This window comes from Diabrotica virgifera, chromosome 7 (genome assembly GCF_917563875.1).
Source record: "Diabrotica virgifera virgifera chromosome 7, PGI_DIABVI_V3a".
Classification (NCBI taxonomy): domain Eukaryota; kingdom Metazoa; phylum Arthropoda; class Insecta; order Coleoptera; family Chrysomelidae; genus Diabrotica; species Diabrotica virgifera.
The window spans coordinates 34,731,327-34,751,081 of NC_065449.1; the positions used below are offsets into that span (position 1 = coordinate 34,731,327).

Genomic DNA, 19,755 nt, shown 5'->3' on the forward strand with positions numbered 1-19,755 from the left:
AAGTTAATCATTGACCTTATTTGGTCTTCTTTATTTATGTATTATTAATAGGTTCTAGAAGTTTAACCAGCTTAGAATAATTAGTTTTTAAAAAATGAAGTCAAAAGCGAATAACGAATTTTTGGAGTTTGGTAAAAAATTCCCTTTTCTTCAGAATAGAAAGCTTAGGATCAGATATAAGAAAAAATGTTTAAATATAAAATTGTAGCTTATTTAATTCCGAAGAACCTGTTTTGCAAAAATTATTTCTACTCGTTAAATTTTGTTCGTCGAAACGTTAATAAAAATCATTTTTTAATAAAATTGTGGCTTATTTCCCATTATAAATAGTTAAAATTGATTTGTTTTTTTTTTGTGCCAAATTGCAAATAAAATGTGACAACTGTCGGATTTAACTAAAATGTCATGTTAGAATAAATGTTATAAATGTGTATTATTACGGACTTACCTTTTTTTTCTATCATTTGTGACGCACTGAAAAATGCTCATGAAAAGGACCATATCTATAGGGCTTTTCATTCACTTTTCATTCAGTCATTTGTTTCGAGCTTCTGTCATATGTCGTATAATCCGTGTATATTAATAAACAATGTTAATATTGTACAGAGATTATACAATACATGACAGAAACTCGAAACAAATGACAATCGAGGAAAAGCCCTATTCCAAAGCAAATGAGAATCAGTGAATGTGATTTAAATAAAACTAGTAGCAGTATATTTAAACGTATAATTTCAGCTTAATGCTGTTCCGTTTCTTAAGGGAGTTCTTAATTCCGTTTAGGATTTTAGTCCTGTCGCCAGGGGGGGTACAACGGCCTCGTTAATTCAGATGGACTTACCCAAGTTTTTTTTATGTATTTTGACCCGTAGAACACGAATTTTTTGGGTAACAGTCGATCCGGATGTCGATAAGATTGTTATTGACAAAGAAGTTGAGGAATCAAATAACAGCGATTTTTCCCAAAACAAAACGATATTTTGTATTTTTTGGGTAATTTTAAGCAAAAAATGTGTTTACAAGTTTTTTCGTAGGATGCATAGTTTTTGAGATAAACGCCGTTGAACTTTCCAAAATTCGAAAATTTTGAATTTTTGAACCCGAATAACTTTTGAATAAAAAATAAAATAACAATTCTGCTTGCAGAATTGGAAAGTTCAAGTTAAATTACACCGGTTTTGATTATTTTCATTGCTGCAAATAAATTATTTTATTGTTAAACAAAGCTCTAAACACATGGTGTTTCAGCGTTTCGATGCGTGTCCGCTATGCATGCTACCTAGAAACTGCCTGTAGTTTTGCAAGTTCTTGACTTGTTCTCTACGTGGTCGCGCTACGTTTGATTTTAAATATGAGATGTACTGAAAGCATCTCGTGTAAAACCATACAAAATTACATACTAGAACAAACCTAATATGTAAACAATTTTCACTTGTTTAAACTCGTTTATAGGTACATGCATTACCAGGCATTGCATTGTTGGTAGTTGGCATCACCTCACAGGAGGTGATTATACTAGTAAAGTGGGCACAGAAGCTAGAGCTTTAAAAGAAAATCCCACCCAATATTTACAAAATTTTGCAAGAGGTATATATATGTACTATGTAGATATACTTACTTTTTACCAATTATGTTACAAATGATTCTTTCATATATTTAATTTATCAATTATTTTACAGACTGTTCTCCATTTAGTATAGAAAAATGCACGAAGAATGCAGAAAAATTTTTAGTTAACATTACCAAGACTGTAGACTGCAATTGTACCTCATTCGATAAATTAAGAGTTTGGATTTATAAACACAAAAATTCAGTAATAGAAAATTTGCCACCCACTTCCAATTCAATTAAACTTCACATTTTAAGAGCTTTTTATGTTGTACACATTCAGACAAATGTTTTAAATTCAGCTATGGATGAATTAGATCCGACATCATATGGATTTTTTATGGACGATAATTTATTAATGCCACAGAAAGTACATATTTTGATTCCTCCAGCTGAAAAGTTACCAGCTGGTTGTAACTGTTCAGTTTGCGGTCCAAGATGTAACTGCCGCAGGTTGAAAATACTTTGCTGCTCCTTTTGTGCTTGCATGAAAAAAAATATTTGCACAAATAAACAGTAATTATTTTTGTTTTTTGTTTTTTATTAACAAATAAAAATTACTTACTCGACAATTGAATTCACTGATGTTTTCAATGCATCTCCAATTTAAAAGTGCCTGAAAACAGGCAATTTCTTCGTAGCTTGCATAGTGGGCACACGTAAAACGCTAAAACACTATTTGTTTATAGCTTCGTTTAACAATAAAAACATTATTTCTTAGCAATGCAAATAATCAAAACCAGTATAATTTGACTCGAAATTTTCAATTCTGCCAGGAGAATTTCTGTTTTATTTTTTAGTCAAACATTATTCGGGTTCAAAAATTGCAATTTTTCGATTTTTTTAAAGTCCAACCGCGTTTATCTCGAAGACTATGCATCCAACGAAAAAACTTGTAAGAACATTTTTTGCTTCGAATGACTCAAAAAATACAAAAAATTGTTTGGTTTTGCGAAATATCGCTGTTATGTAATTCCTCAAGTTCTTTGTCTATAACAATCTTATCTACATCCGAATCAACTGTTACCCAAAAAATTCGTGTTCTACTTAACGCGACCACGTAGAGAACAAGTCAAGCACTTGCAAACAGGCAGTTTCTACGTAGAATTCATAGCGGACACGCGTCGAAACGCTGAAACACTATGTGTTTAGAGCTTTGTTTAACAATAAAATAATTTATTTGCAGCAATGAAAATAATCAAAACCGGTGTAATTTAACTTGAGCTTTCCAATTCTGCAAGCAGAATTGTTATTTTATTTTTTATTCAAAAGTTATTCGGGTTCAAAAATTCAAAATTTTCGAATTTTGGAAAGTTCAACGGCGTTTATCTCAAAAACTATGCATCCTACGAAAAAACTTGTAAACACATTTTTTGCTTAAAATTACCCAAAAAATACAAAATATTGTTTTGTTTTGGAAAAAATCGCTGTTTTTTGATTCCTCAACTTCTTTGTCTATAACAATCTTATCGACATCCGGATCGACTCTTACCCAAAAAATTCGTGTTCTACGGGTCAAAATACATAAAAAAAACTTGGGTAAGTCCATCTGAATTAACGAGGCCGTTGTACCCCCCCTGGCGACAGGACTATTTGGCCTTCGTCTTCCTTATATTGTGATAAGCCTACGCTTGTTTTAACGTCAATTTTAGTCTCCTTTGAGTTTTCTCTACAAAAAACTGTCAGCAGAACAGTTGTCAGATGTTTGTCAAACGTCAAAAAAGAAAGAAATAGTGAAGTAATTATTATGGTATTGCTAATATAGCAATTGAATAAAAAGGGAATCTAGACTTAGTAAATATCAAGAAATAGAAATAATGCTGACAATGATTACAAGCAATGAACATGAACAACAAGTGGAACATGAAGAATAAAAAGAACAAAAAGAATAGAGTCGCAGAAAAAAAAACAAAAGAAATCTGGGAACACAAAAGCAAATAAAAAATGCTACAAATCAAGATTAACCTTATCCGAAGAGAAAGAAGGACAACTATTATCAAGAAGCAACATTTTTAGAGGTACTTGGAGAGAACAGTTCTGTATTAAAAAATCACAATTCACATAAACTTAAAAAGTATATTGTTCAATTTATTTCAATCATTTTTTATTTAAAAAATCCACAAAGAAATTAATTTCCTGTAGTCGGCTGTATTACTATAAATCAAAACTTTTTATTAAAAAATCCTCTATAAAAGGTATATTTATTAAAGGGTTCTTTTTAATAAATATACCTTTCATAGCGGATTTTTTAATAAAAATTTCATTTTCTATTTGTGAAATTAATGGTTTTTTCTTTATTAATATTATTTTTAATTCCAATCGACAGTATTCACATATTTAAATAACTCCTTAAAGTCAAAATAACAAATCCTTACACATTTGTGGATGTCAGTCCTTCACAAAGGGTTTTTCAGATTTGGGTCAATCATGTTGATATTAGAATTTCTTTAAGTCATGATTGTCATGAATGAGACTTTGTCATGAATTTATTTGAGTTTGTAGAGATAACAGATTCACCTTAATAACCAGTATAAAGTAGATAAGGATTTCCGTCAAAGCTAGTAATACGTTTATATCTTGGCATCGGTAATCACAAAATTAGACCAAATAATCATGAATTGCTATTTTTTCCAGACGCACTTACATTAACAACACATCAAAATTTTTGTCATTTATAATAAGCGTTAAAATGAATTGAAGTTTCTACTTAATGAACTACATGTTGGCGAAGAAATACACAAACAGTATTGCACAATATCGTATTACTGAAGCAGCCAAAGAAAGAATAATTCTTGCAAATTAGTACTACTTTACCCTGAGTAGACAACTAAAAACCTGAAAGTTCAGCTAGAAAACAAAAATAACAGCATACCAAGGACCATCTCTAAAATAGATGAAAACTTTTTGATCGACTTTGAACTAACAATCCTCAGAGTATTATTTAGTGAAGTTGGTAGGATGTAGAAATATGAAGGTATAATATATAAATTAGGAGAAAACAACCCTCCCAGACGTATATTTCTGTCACAGCCCTTGGAAAGTAAACCCAGAAGCAGGACAGGGACAAAACTTAGATGGGAGGATGGTATGGATGGAAACTCTAGGAAAATTGTTTGGGGCAAACTGGTAATGGTTGACAATGGATAGGATTCAATGGCGACAAAGAAGACTAGAGTACCTGAGACTCTTTATCATCATCATCATTTGGCTCTACAACTCTATGTGGGTCTTGGCCACGTTTACTATTTCCCTCCATTGTTGTCGGTCCTGAGCAGCTATTTCCCACTGCTGTACTCCCATTTTGCGTAGATCACTGGCTACTGCGTCCTTCCATCTCTTTCTTGGACGACCAACTGACCTGTTTCCATCCGGCCTTTCCCAGAATGTGGCGTTTAGAAGTCTTTCGTCACTTGATCTTAGTACGTGACCCGCACATCGTATTCTGTTTGCTTTAATGTAGCGTACTATGTTTTCATCTCCGTATACTGTCTGGAGTTCATCATTGTGTCTTCTTCTCCATTCTCCTGTTGTCTCTTCTCTGCAAGGCCCATAGATAGTCCGCAGTATCTTTCTTTCAAGTACCAGTAATTTTGTTGCTTCCCGCTGATTCTGATTCCATACGTTATTGTGGGACGAATTATTGTCTTATATACTCTTATTTTTGCTGGTCTTGAGAGTATTTTTGATTTAAGTTGGGTCCTTAATGAGTAATATGCCCTGTTTCCTGCAATGATCCTGGCTGCCACGTCCTTTTCATAGTTATTTTCAGATGTTAACCTTAGGCTCTTGAAGATGACAATAATGTCACTTGATCTGGATCAAGGATCACAACTAAATGTCCGAAATTATTAAGATTGCGATTTTAATGTGACGTGCGAAGGGCTGAAATGGTATGGCTATGTCTAAAAGGATGAATGATCCTCGTCCCTCCTACTCTGTTCTATACTCTTTGCAAGGATGTGGTGACTTTATGATATTCGACGTATGGTTGCTATCCATTCTTCTTTTTCTTGGGCGTGGTGTGCTGCCTTAGGGTGCGTTCACTACGGAGACCCAAGGATGGTATCCTAGCCTAGAGCATGGTATCGTACTCTTCATATTCGTGAATTCTCGCATTTAAAATAATGTATTTATTTTACCTGGCGATCGAAACTATATAATCGATCGCTATGTAAAATAAATGCATTATTTTAAATGCGAGAATTCACGAATATGAAGAGTACGATACCATGCTCTAGGCTAGGATACCATCATTTGGTCTCCGTAGTTAACGCACCCTAAGACAGAGAGTAACTGGTGATACTCCTTAGTTGGTCTGACCATCGGAGTGGCGATCTTCTTCGGGTTCTTTAAACATCTACTTTACCTTCAACCATCAATTTCTTTATGCCTTCTTTTCTACTGGCTTTGTCCAAAATACCTCAATTTATTTCGGTTGATGATTGTGGTAAGCTTAATGTTGGTGTTGCACTAGGCGCAGTTTCGTGGGCATCATAGTAACCTTCATGATCCAGGTTTCACATCCAGATAGTAATACAGGATACAGGTAACATTTTAGGAACATAATTCTTAGTTTGTTGTAAGTTCAGCTGAGAATTGCACAGTGTAGATCTAAGTTTCATAAATGCTCCTCTTGCTATTTCTATAAGAGTTTTAATTCCTTCATCAGGATTTAGTGTCTCGTCTTTCCAACATCGTAGGTATAACGACATAATCTTACTCAATTTATATCTAGTAATAAAAATAACGTTCTACAATATTTTCTATTTTATTTTAGTATATAAAGACATAAATACGAAGATACCGGTAGATGATTCCAGTAAACACAGCAACGCAGCGTTAGAAGATCATGTCTATTTGGACGCTATGGGTTTTGGTATGGGTTGTTGTTGCTTGCAGCTCACGTTTCAAGCATGTAATATCACAGAAGCCAGAACGTTATACGACCAACTTACACCTTTGTGTCCCATTATGGTAAGAAAAGACTGTATTTCCTTAAATACTCGATATACACAAGTAACGGTATGCTCTTGCGCACTCGGCCAGTATTACGTGACGTCAGATGGGAACCTCTATAGTATTAATGCTAAATACAGGAAGCATTTTGTTTTTTTAGTTGTTTTTTAGATTTTTTGAAATATTGCGGTAAAACAACAGTTGTTTAGAATTAATATAATTAGAAATTTGGATTCGAAATGCAATTAGAAATTTTAGTACTAAAAATTAATATTCATCAAATACACAGAGCAAAATATTAACTGATTATCCTGACTCTTTTTTCCACACCTATGTGTCCGTCAATATCAACCTAACCCTATTGGTTAGCGCAACATCAGACAGTGTCTTGCAACCAGCTTAGAGTTGACTTTGGGTGTTTCCATTGATTTTCTTTTTTAGTTGGCGTTTACAGCTGCCTCACCCCTCCATAGAGGATTCATTACAGACATAGACTGTCGATGGAACATAATCGCGGGATCGGTGGACTGTCGAACGGAAGAAGAACGTGGTCTTAAACCGTTGAAAGAGAACAAATTCGTCATAAAAAAGTCCCGATATGATTCCATCGATTCTTACTTATCTCCTCAAGGCGAAAAATATAACGATATACCTCTCTTATATAACGAGGAGGATTACAAGAAGTTGATCGATAATGGAATAGATCCGTTGCTAGCAGGACATATAGCGCATTTATTTATTAGAGATACAGTATCGTTGTTTTCTGAAAAGGTTCATCAAAATGATGAAGAGGATTCGGACCATTTTGAAGTAAGTAAAAACCTATTTTATTTTTATTTAAACTTTGTATGACATTAAAATGTTAGGGGTATAGGTGCAAAATGTCGCCTGTCAAAATGTTCAATATGTTTTAAATGTATTAATTTTTTTCGAATCCTGAGAAAATTAATAAATATTTTTGAAAAATTGAAACGCAGAATGAAATATTACATTATTACTGAGGGCCGAAAGTCCCTGAAAACTTATATAATGTTTATTTTAATAAGTTACAGTGGTAAAAATAAAACAGAAAATTTAGATTTTTAATTGCAAATATTTCATTCAAAAGAAACTTTTTATTTATTCTAAGGGACTTTCGGCCCTCGGCAATAACGTAATCTTCCATTCTTCGTTTAAATTTTCCAAAAATACTTATTATTTTTCTCAGATGGCGAAAAGAATGAATACATTTAACATACATTGAAAATTTTGACAGGCGACATTTTGCGCCTTTTCCCTTAATGGGAATATGAAATCATTTTAATGTTTTTCACTTGCCCACGTTTTTTATGTATGACTGTTCTAAATTCGTTTACTAATATAATAAAACTTTTCATTAATACTATGTTATATCTGATAAACGATTTTGTGGTAGAAATCACTCAAAAAATTGATTATGTGATATTTTAAATTGAATTTCATCATCCGACCGTGATTGGAAACGTACAGTTTACTTACTGTTTACCCAGTAAACTTGCATTAAATATTAATTAGTTCATACCACATAAGAGAAAATATTTTGACCTCTCACATGTCGCTCTCATTTTGAGTGATATGTGAAATTATTTGTTAACACATTCACGGACACGCTTTACATGTAGCCACGTCTTCTTATGGAGTAAATGACTTCATATGCAGTCGTGTCCGTGAATGTGTTAAGAGTGAGTAGATGGCAGAATTGAGTAATAGTTTGAGCAAAAGGTACCTCGTTAAGATAGGCAAAATGCCCACACTCTCCAATTTTTTACGTTCTCTATGATTGAATAATAACACTCAGCACAATTCTAGTAGTACTATACGTTCGCACCTGTGATGCGAATTGCAGTTGTATAACCAAAGAATGCGATACTCCGTGATTTTCAACACGTTAAGTGCAAGATCTTATAACTTGACGAGAGAAAATGGGTTAAATCTGCATTCATATCTTGTGAAAAACCTGTAGTCTTAGATATTTTCGTTTTCGGTCCATCAAAGTGCATAATAATTAGTTGAAATGGTTCAAACAGCTTTGTACAATTAAAGCATACATATGAAATTATTAATATAATTTTAGTTGCGTGGACTGTACGTTTTTAGGTTGCTAGGAAATTTAGAGAGGCATTATAATATACACTCACCGGCACAAAATTCCGCCACCCAAAATTTTTGATTAAGTTTGACAATTTATAACTTTATTATTTGTGCTCCGATTTTCAAGATTCTTGCACCAGTTTGTAGGTACATATGTATTGATATCGTTTATTATTATTCCGGTAACAAGAAAATTTTGCTTGTATGGCATTATACAGGGGTGGATGGAAGCGTTGTATTTTCTCCTAGCTTCAAAGAATTATGTGGAAAAATGGAAGAGCTGATTTTGTTCCATAGTCCTGTCATACTATCCTGGAGGCATCACTAAAATTTTGTTTTTTGAATTATCCGAATATCTCTTTTCTTGTAAGAGTTGTACCATTTTTTGTAAATAAAAACACTGATTGGCTCATAAAATAGAGGTTGATGAAATAGAAAGTTGGCTCATAAAATAGAAAGAACCAAAAAATACACAGAAGAAATCGTTGGAGATTATCAATGCGGATTTAGACCTGGCCGCTCTACTATTGACCAGATATTCACAATAAAACAGATAATGGAAAAATGCGGGGAATTTGATCGTGAGTTTCATCAGATGTTCATAGATTTAAACAAGCATTTGATAGAGTATGCAGAGATAGACTGTGGACAGCGATGCAGGAACTTGGGGTCTAGGACGTTTCATCGCCGCCGTTTCGATGCCGTCAGTTCGATGCCGATGCCGGCCGATTCATCGCCAGTCAATTAATCGCTATCTGATATATTTCCGAATTTTCGACAGTTACAATTATTAGTTATTTTTAGTATTAATTAGGAATTCTAGGAAATGCGAGATATGACGGCGATGAAATGGACTGGCGATGAACCGGCGGCATCGAAACGGCCGGCGATGAACCGGCGGCATCGAAACGTCCCATTCCGAGGAACTTGTATGGAACAGTTACGATGTAAGGTGAGAGTTGGACGACAATACTCGGAGACATTTGAAATAAACAATGGACTAAAACAGGGAGATGCACTTTCACCACAACTCTTCAATTTAGCTCTGGAGCACATAATCAGAAGTGCAAGAATCGAAAAACCCAATACAGTATTTCATCGAGAAGGACCAAACGTACTACTGGCGTTTGCAGACGATATCGATCTAATAGGTAACATAGGATTAAGGACGAAGGAGACTTTCGTGAGGTTTGAGAAGGAAGCAGAGAAGATGGGGCTCCAAATAAACGAAAACAAGACGAAATATATGTATATGAGCCGCAATAACCAAAGCAGAGACAGAATTGGTCAGAACATCACCATCGATGACTTTAACTTTGAGCGCGTTAGAGAATTCAAGTATCTTGGAACAACAATAACTGAAGACAATAACGGATCACAAGAAATAAACAACAGGATACAGGCCGGCAACAGATGTCTTTTTCCCCTCCAAAACCTTATAAAAAACAATTAACAAGACGTACGAAGATACAAGTCTATAAAACAATCATACGACCCGTTGTGATGTATGGAAGCAAAACATGGACGATAACAAAGGCAAACGAAGAGAGACTACTTGTTTGGGAAAGAAGAATCCTAAGGAAGATCTTTGGTCCCGTGCTGGATGAAGCATCAGGACAATATAGGATAAGAACTAACAAAGAGCTCGAAGAACTTTACCCAGACGCCAACATCATAAAAGAAATAAAGTCCAGAAGACTCCAATGGGCGGGACACCTCGGAAGACATTCTGACCAAAGAACAGTAATACTGGTGTGGGAGGCAGTCCCAACTGGAAGGAGACCACGCAGACGCCCTCGACTCCGGTGGCGAGATAATATAGCAGGAGACCTAAGTGCGATGGGCGTGGAGAATTGGATAGAGGTTGCTCAAGACAGAAAACAGTGGAGGCATGTTGTCGATTCGGCTAAAACCCACGAAGGGTTGTAACGCCACGGAGTAAGTAAATCGAGAGTGTATAAACAATATTGTGAGTTTATCAAAATGTTACACTGATTCACCATTCGCGATTGTATCACGTCACATATTCCGGTTTCACACTCGGTTTAACTTAAATGGTTCGTGCGCGAGTTTTAATTGCTTTTAACTGATTTGCCCAACGAGAACTAACACACGAGAGAGAGAGAGAGAGATTACTGTTCACAATGTTCGTTTTCTTAGTGAGATTTGGCCCAGAGCACGGCTCACATATTTTGCCTTCAAGCGAAGAAGGCAATGAATAGAACTGTCCCCAGCGCGAGTTACAATCATAAGAGGAAGAGGTAGAATTGCGCTTTGTCATATCTGAGCATAATGTCTGTAGTTAGGTAGGGAATAGGGTAAAGTTAGTAGTAGGATATTAGTAAGGGTTGGATAAAGGAATAGTTAAAATTGAGGATGAAAATTATTGAAATCGTACTGCTAAAAGTAAAATATTATTTTTTGCATGTGAAAAATTGAACAAACTTTTTGGTTGTAGACCTTTGTTATTATATAACTTTATCTTTTTGTTTGCAGAATATTCAGTCGACCAATTGGCAGACGATGAGATTTAAACCTCCACCTCCTCAATCAACGATCGGATGGAGAGTGGAATTTAGACCGTGTGAGGCTCAAATTACAGATTTCGAAAACGCCGCTATAGTGTGCTTCGTAGTACTATTAACCCGGGTGATACTTTCCTATCAGTTAAACTTCTTAATACCAATTAGTAAAGTAAGTAATTTTATTATAACTTCCTTCCTAAATTTACTTGATTTTAAAGTGTGTTGGACACAATTTTTAACCTACTTATGTGTAGATTTACCATAATATGACCTAGTAGCAATATTTAAAAAATTATTTTCTTTGTAAAAAGTTCTGTTACTTACTATAAAAGAGCAAGAGCTTAGAAGCAGTACTTTATTCTTGTAAATATTTTTCTATATAATATAAAAACTTTAATTAAAAAGGCCCACCTTTTTAATTCTTTTTATTTTTCCGTTTTGCATTAAGATATGAACGAATATTCTACGTGTTTTCCAGATCCCTTTTAGGGCAAGATTTTTATTTTTGTACTTTTTGTTTCTTCGCTTATTTTATTTTTGAATTTTCTCATCTAATTAGGGTACTAGTTCATCCTAAAACGGAGACCACTTTCATCTTAGTTTGTCCTAGTTCATCCAACCCTAGTATGAAGTCCCCTTTTATCTCATTAAGGTCCAAAGCTTCCAACCCTAATTTAAAGCCCCTCTTTACTACAATATTCAAGTCATCCGGTCTTAATCAACAGATTATTTATTATTATGAGTATATTCTTATGTCCTCATCCAAGTCAAGGATGTTGCTTTCACATTAAGAAAGTTTATTTAACAATATAAGAGACTTAATTTACTTAATTTAGTTACCTTATAGAAATTAATGTGTAATTTTTTTTATAAACAATATATGTATATATTTCATTTTTTTATTGTTTGATGTGAAATAATATATTTTTGTGCATGTTTAAATCGAAATGGAGTAACTAAATAGTACATTTTTTGTTTTTTTTACGTTTTTAACTAAATTGTGGCTTTTGATTGCATGCTTTTTTATTTTCAACGCACAGTTCATCCGTGTCAAAGATATCTGAAGATAGTTAAGACCGTTGTCATTTTTGTTTTGAGTATATAATTTAGACCTTTTTATGTTTACATTTTTTGATATTTGCTATTTTAAATATCTTTTTATATAGTGAATCGAACCATGTTTATTTTTATATTTGTATTTCGTTAATATTTCTATTCTATTTTGATATCCATATCAGTATTTTTAGTCTTTCTCTTTATTTTATGAGTATCTCATTTCTGTTTTTTGGGCTATTTCTCTTCCTGTTCTTTTTTGTGTTTTGTGTCTCTTTCTTGTTTTTCTCACCTCTATAAACGATCCTGTCCATAATCTACTAGTTCTGAGGTGCCTTCGAGTCACATAGTATACCAGTGTTCCAAGTTTTCTTTTTAGTAATTCACATGATACAACATAACCATGTTTAACTGGATTTTTCAATTTTAGGTGGATGAAAACATGCAAAATGCGCAAAAGAGAAACGCCGCAAGAGACCAGAAATTCTGGTTTAGGAGAGATATCACCACACACGTGAGTCCACCCGCAGCAAACGAGTGTTGCAAAGGAACGACAAAAGACTGTGATATGTTTGTTCAAATGACTATTAACGAAATCATTAATGGAAAAGTAAGTTTACAATTATCTAATAAACCAAACTTAGATATTTTCATTTTATTATTTTATCAAACACGACCCAATCTCTATGATGGAGGTAACTTTGTTAACTAATAAATCTTAAACAAAGTCTTAAACAAATTCCTTGTTTTCTTGCAGATTCGGAGTTTGATCTACTTTTTTTCATTCGCAATAGATGCCGCTGTACTCACAGAAAAAAATTATAAATAAAGAAATACAGATTAGATGTTTGCAAACTAATTTTTATGGTATAGACGGAGAGGCAGCGCTGAAAAATCTCTTTGAATTTACTAAAGCTAGATTTTTCACAGTTGATTACTGGAAGTGTGTAGAGAAACATACTGCGGTCGGTCAAGGGAAACGTAGAACAGGGGTTACTGAGAGGGTAATCAAAGTTGCTTTCCTGCGAAGGTAATTAAATCCATTTACTAAGGCTGAAAACCAGTACACACATTCTAAATTAAATATAAATAAAAGTTATTATAGTCGGCCAGCTGTATGACGGGACAGAGCCGGTCGGTCGGCCCCAATAGTCGATTGAGGAAATGAAGCATTTTGGCCCGCAATTTTTTCGTCCAGCATGAATTTACTTGAAATTTTCACAGAAGGTAAGTAATAGTCCAAGGATCATTTTCTATATCATGCCACTATCATACGCTAAAACCTTGGGGGTGGTTGCCACCCCATCTCGGGGTGGGAATTTTTTATTACATTTTAACCATGTAATTCGATGGAAAAAGTGATTCTAAGAAAAAAATGTTTTTTACATTTTCTTCGTAAAACTAATATTTTTCGAGTTATTCGCGCTTGAAAATAACAGTTTTTCGACGAAAAAATCGACTTTTTTAGAGGGTGTTTTGAGAATACCTCGAAAAATATGCATTTAATCAAAAAAAACTGTAGATATCAAAATTGTATCTTAAACCAAAAAAACATAAACCAAATTCTTTTCCAATATCTTTAAGACCAATAAAAACCGAGATACGGCATGTTAAAGGTTAGCTTTTTTCGTCAAATGCATAATTTGAAATATTCAAAGCCAAATAATGGGAAAAATTTGCATTTTTTTTTTGGAAAACTTAAATAATCATTTTTCAAGTATACAATTAGACCTTTCGAAAAAAAAATAATAAAAAGTTTCTAGCATGAAAATTAAGCGACTTATTAAAAAAATGTCGGTACCTGCTTTTCTCTACGAAAAAATCAGTGAAAACAACCTCCTAACTGCCGTCCTAATTCAAAATTGGTCTTCACCTTTTTGTAGTTCCTTTTATATTTATATTATCAATACACTCAAGGAGTTTGACCTATTCAAAATGCCTAATTTTGGAAAAATTGGAGTTTAAAAATTTATTTTTTGCAATTTGGTATTTTTCACCTTTTACTTCAAAATATCTCCGGAAAAATACTAAAGATACGAAAAAAATTATAAACTACTAAATTGTAGCTTTTTTGATCAGTAAAATTACCCTGTACATAGATTTTCATTGCAGTGAATAGTTAGCGAGATATAGCTGTTTAAAACCCCTATTTACCAGCAAACACCCCCTTATTCGAGCCCTTTAAACCCGCCCCAATTAAAAGCTAAGGGATCTTACGGAATTTAATTTACAGTCTTATAGCTCTTTAAAAATCCTAAAAAATCATTTTTGAAGAAACTTTTTATCGCCAAAAATATACAGAATATTTTTCGAGGTATTCTCAAAAATCCCTCTAAAAAAGTCGATTTTTTCGTCGAAAAACTTTATTTTCAAGCGCGACTAACTCGAAAAATATTAGTTTTACGAAGAAAATGTAAAAAACATTTTTTTCTTAGAATCACTTTTTCCATCGAGTTACATGGTTAAAATGTAATAAAAAATTCCCACCCCCGAGATGGGGTGGCAACCACCCCCAAGGTTTTAGCGTATGATAGCGGCATGATATAGAAATTGATCCTTGGACTATTACTTACCTTCTGTGAAAATTTCAAGTAAATCCATGCTGGACGAAAAAATTGCGAGCCAAAATGCTTTATTTCCTCAATCGACTATTGGGGCCGACTGATCGGTTCTGTCCCGTCATGCAGCTGGCCGACTATAATAACTTTTTATCTGTCAGTTTGAAGCCAAGATGAAGACCACTCTGTAATACCGCTGCATTTTAATTTCTTGTGACATCGACTTATTGTCGACATTTTTGTAGCCGAAATGGCATAATTATTATAATATTAAGGTCTTTTGACCTAAATATGTAGCTAGTTCCAACTACTTTGGATCTAAAGTTTCTACCACCTGATGATGGACTGATTGGTCCGAAAACGTTTGTGTGATTTTATCCATTTTGGATCATTTTAGAAAAAAATTTTTAATAAATTATATACCATCTACCTACACGTGAGGTTTTTACTTCATTAGTAAGTATAATAACTTTTATTTATATTTAATTAAGAATATTTGTACTGACTTTCAGACTTAGTAAATGGAAATAATTACCTTCGTAGGAAAGCAACTTTGATACCCTCTCAGTAACCCCTGTTCTACGTTTCGCTTGACCGACCGCAGTATGTTTCTCTACACAATCACAGTAATCAACTGTGAAAAATCTAGCTTTAGTAAATTCAAAGAGATTTTTCAGCGCTGTCTCGTGGTCTAGTACTAAATACAAATTTTTACGTAAAATCTGAATCTGCAATAAAAAAAATACGGGTTTCTATTTATTCTTGCGACAAAAAGGATTTCAAAGTTGCCACCGCCTTTGAGCTTAAACGTGTGGAGTCGTGTTTAGTATCATTTGATAGATCTTTGAAACATGTTAAACAGCTGTTTTTTTGTTTCCCTTTAACAGTGTATTTCTGGAGACAGATCGATTCCATAATTTTCCTAGGGTATCAGGATAAATCGTAGTTTTCCGATTATAGCGAAATTTATCAACAATTCCAAAAAATGTCCCGAATAAAAGTTGCTTATTTTTAGAAATCCAAATTTGCAATAAAACAGGAGTTCTTATTTAAGATTTAAAAAGTTGTTTCTGGATTGAACCGCATCTAATTTGAGTGCACCGAGCTTTTGACTTCCACTCCGAAGTCTTCATCAGGGCTTCCAGGCTCTCGATCATCTGAACCCCGATCACTGGACTTGTACACTGTCCACTGCACCACTCAAAGCACAGTGTCCACGCTCATATATAATATATGTTATGTTTCAATTAACTTAATGGGTGATTCCATTTCACACCATTCAATTTTGGATCTAAAAGGTTCTTGGGTTTCCTATTTGGCTGAAACTTGTTGAAACTTGAATTCAATATGTTTAATACATTCCAGAAGCCGCGAAAGATAAGATTGTTTAAAATCTTAACATCTGAATTAGTCAACGGATATTAGTAGAGTAAATAATTAGACCATAACTGGACGATAATGATTATACAAGAGAAATTTAACGTTTTTTCTACTTATCATTTTTGTTGGAAAAAAAATATATTAATTTGTCTGGATTAAATTACAGTTCTATTTATCTTAGAAGGGATATGTTAATATTAACATTCACACAATGTTGCCAAACTGAATTTTGTTGTACTTGGAGTAAATTTTCCAACCGATTCCCGCGCCGACTTTACCGGCTTACGATTAAAGTTTTAGCGAAACGCACATTCAAGCTGAAAAAAGGCCTATCCTTCAAATATTCATGTAGTTATTTTGTGTAATTCAAATAAAAACAATCATTATTTCCATTATTTCATACAAGGGTTTGATTTCATCAACCAGCGCCTTATCGAAGTGCATGTTCAGTTACAATATACACAGCATGTTCTATATCTTAAAAACACTCTTACTTTTAGGGGGAAGAATTTCCCGGTCTTATTCCACTTATTAACAACTACTTAAGCGGCATGGATGTTGACGCCGATACGCACTGCACAATTCAACAGTATTTGAAGTTTATACAAAGGCGAGCATCAGGTGAAATCCTTACAACAGCTTCATGGATAAGAAAGTTTGTTACAGAACACCCAGAATATAGGTAATAGAATATTGCAAAATATCTTATAAAGTTGTTATCGCTTGAACAACACACATATTTTATCTTCTTTTTGTGTAGACATGACTCCGTTTTAGACAAGGCGAAAACGGCGGGTTCGTTGAGAAAAATATTCCCATGAGATTTTTTTGCATAATTACATTCGTGAGACATCCCAGAATAAGGTTCAAGAAGTCGCCCACGTGAAAATTGGGCCAAATTTTTTTTAACGAATTTTTTTTAATCAAATTGCAAGAATCAATATTTTTCTCCCGGACAATTTTTTTGTAGGTTTTTTGGACCATTCTGGATAAAAAAAGGTCTCTTATAATTTTTTTCTAAAGTTGATCGTTTTTTTTTTATTCAATAAATGGCAGAGCCAATTTACAAAAAATGTATATAAAAAAAATGAAATATTATGGTAAACAGTAAAGATAACCAATTTTAACCTAAAATAACAAATAACAAAAGATAATAAAAATGACAACAATGACAACAATAAAAACCACAAAATTAAATTAGTAACAATAATAAATAATTAATAAATTATAGGAACTTAGTACTTTACTTCAGTTACTGAATTATGTATGCTTCTTTTAAATACACGAAGACTGTCCACAAATGGATCAAGACTGTTTTGATTATGTTTAATTAGACGCAAGGTGCGTGACAATGGGGAGTAAAAGCAATAGTTCGTATTATGATAAGGTATGCGAAAAATTGGGGAAACCCGTCTTTGGACAGTATTGAGGCTTATAGCTTGTAAGATAGTTGGGCAATGATATAGACCATTTAATATTTTATAAATGATTGTTAAATCTGATTTAGCCCTTCTTACTTCCAAGCTATCCATTTTAAATGTTTGATTAACCAGATCATAATTAATGTTAAAACCCTGACAAATATTGATATGAGCTCGAAATGCCAAAGAACGAAGAAATGTTTTCTGGACGGACTCAATATTTCTAATGTGACAATCATAGTAAGGTGACCATATAATTGAGGCATATTCCAGCAATGAGCGCATAAAAGAAACATATAACCTTAAAAAACAATTCGGTGACAGTTGAGAACTATTACGTGTTATAAATCCAAGATTTCGCATACTCCTATTAATCATGTCTGTAATATGTGGTATAAAAGTTAATTTTCTGTCAAACAAAACACCTAAGTCTTAAATACAGTCCACAGATTCAATAACAGTATTGTTCAATATATACGTTTTTACAATGGTATTGTTAGAGCGACTGAAGGTAATACTAAAGCATTTTTTAACATTTAATTCTAGACCATTATCAGTACACCATACACATAAGTTATTTAGATCCTTTTGTAGCAGTACAGTGTCTAGTTCGGACTCAATAACCTTATAAAATTTGAAATCGTCCGCAAAGGCCAGAAGTTTTCGAGTTATAAGCAATTTAAAATTGAAAAAAAAAAAACGAAAAATGGCGATTTTCAAGGCTTCATAACTCGGTTAAAAGTTATTATTATGAAAGTCAGAAAGCGACTAAATCAAAGTTTAATGCCCCCCCTACAAGATCCCGTAGAAATTTTTGTCATTATTTTATTACTAAGCTGTTATTTTTAAGTAATAATATTGAGCGCCATGCACGTGGTAGCCGCCCGTAAATGCTGAGTGTGAGAGAGATGCCACTCCGACAGTCCAATTGTGCATCTTACTTGCACTCACATTTACGGACGCCTACCACGTGAATGGCGCTCAATATTATTACTTAAAAATAACAGCTTAGTAATAAAATAATGGCAAAAATTTATTCGGGATCTTGTAGGGGGGGGGGGGCATTACACTTTGATTTAGTCACTTTCTGACTTTCATAATAATAACTTTTAACCGAGTTATTAAACCTTGAAAATCGCCATTTTTCGTTTTTTTTTTCAATTTTAAATTGCTTATAACTCTAAAACGATCAACTTTAAAGAAAAATTATAAGAGACCTTTTTTATCCAGAATGGTCCAAAAAACCTACAAAAAAATTGTCCGGGCCAAAAATATTGATTTTTGCAATTTGAATAAAAAAAATGTTAAAAAAAATTTGGCCCACTTTTCACGTGGGCGACTTCTTGAACCTTATTCTGGGATGCCTCACGAATGTAATTATGCAAAAAAATCTCATGGGAATATTTTTCCCAACGAACCCGCCATTTTCGCCTTGTCTATTAAAACTTTAAAAGGGTAAACCCTGTAGTTGGCTGTATACCTTAGTTAAAACAACGTGGAATGAAGTAAACACTTCTGTTGTATGTAGGTATATGAATTTATTAAAATTCTTAAAATTTATCCACAAGGGAGTGGAAGCACAGAACGTTTTCGGTCAAACTGACCATCATCAGTGTAAACGTCCATTGTACAAGTAATTGAAACTAGCCACTTCAATAGGTGTAAAAACCTCTAAATAACATTATTGCTACATTATATGCTATATAGTAGTCGACATTAAGTCGATGTCTTAAGATTATAAATATCACATGTGGATGTATGTCATCCTTGCTCGGAAATTGCACAACCAACAATTGCTAAACCTCTCACCTGATCACAACAACCTTGTGCAATTTCCGAGCAAGGATGACATACATCCACATGTGATATTTATAATCTTAAGACATCGACTTAATGTCGACTACTATATAGCATATAATGTAGCAATAATGTTATTTAGAGGTTCTTACACCTATTGAAGTGGCTAGTTTCATTTACTTGTACACTGGATGTTTACACTGATGATGGTCAGTTTGACCGAAAACGTTCTGTACTTCCACTCCCTTGTGGATAAATTTTTAGAATTTTAATAAATTCATATACCTACATACAACAGAAGTGTTTACTTCATTCCACGATGACTCCGTTTGTTTTTTCAATGTGCCT

At 33.5% G+C, this 19,755-nt stretch overlaps 1 protein-coding gene across 1 annotated transcript in view; it reads left to right on the plus strand.

The window, feature by feature from the left end:
* LOC114326466 (glutamate--cysteine ligase) overlaps positions 1–19,755 on the plus strand; it is a 91,371-nt gene that overhangs the window by 63,325 nt on the left and 8,291 nt on the right. Inside the window, exons 3-7 of the mRNA XM_028274854.2 lie at positions 6,386–6,582; positions 7,006–7,374; positions 11,170–11,367; positions 12,682–12,861; positions 16,690–16,871. Coding sequence (XP_028130655.1) covers positions 6,386–6,582; positions 7,006–7,374; positions 11,170–11,367; positions 12,682–12,861; positions 16,690–16,871 — 1,126 coding nt within the window. The remainder of the gene's footprint in view (positions 1–6,385; positions 6,583–7,005; positions 7,375–11,169; positions 11,368–12,681; positions 12,862–16,689; positions 16,872–19,755) is intronic.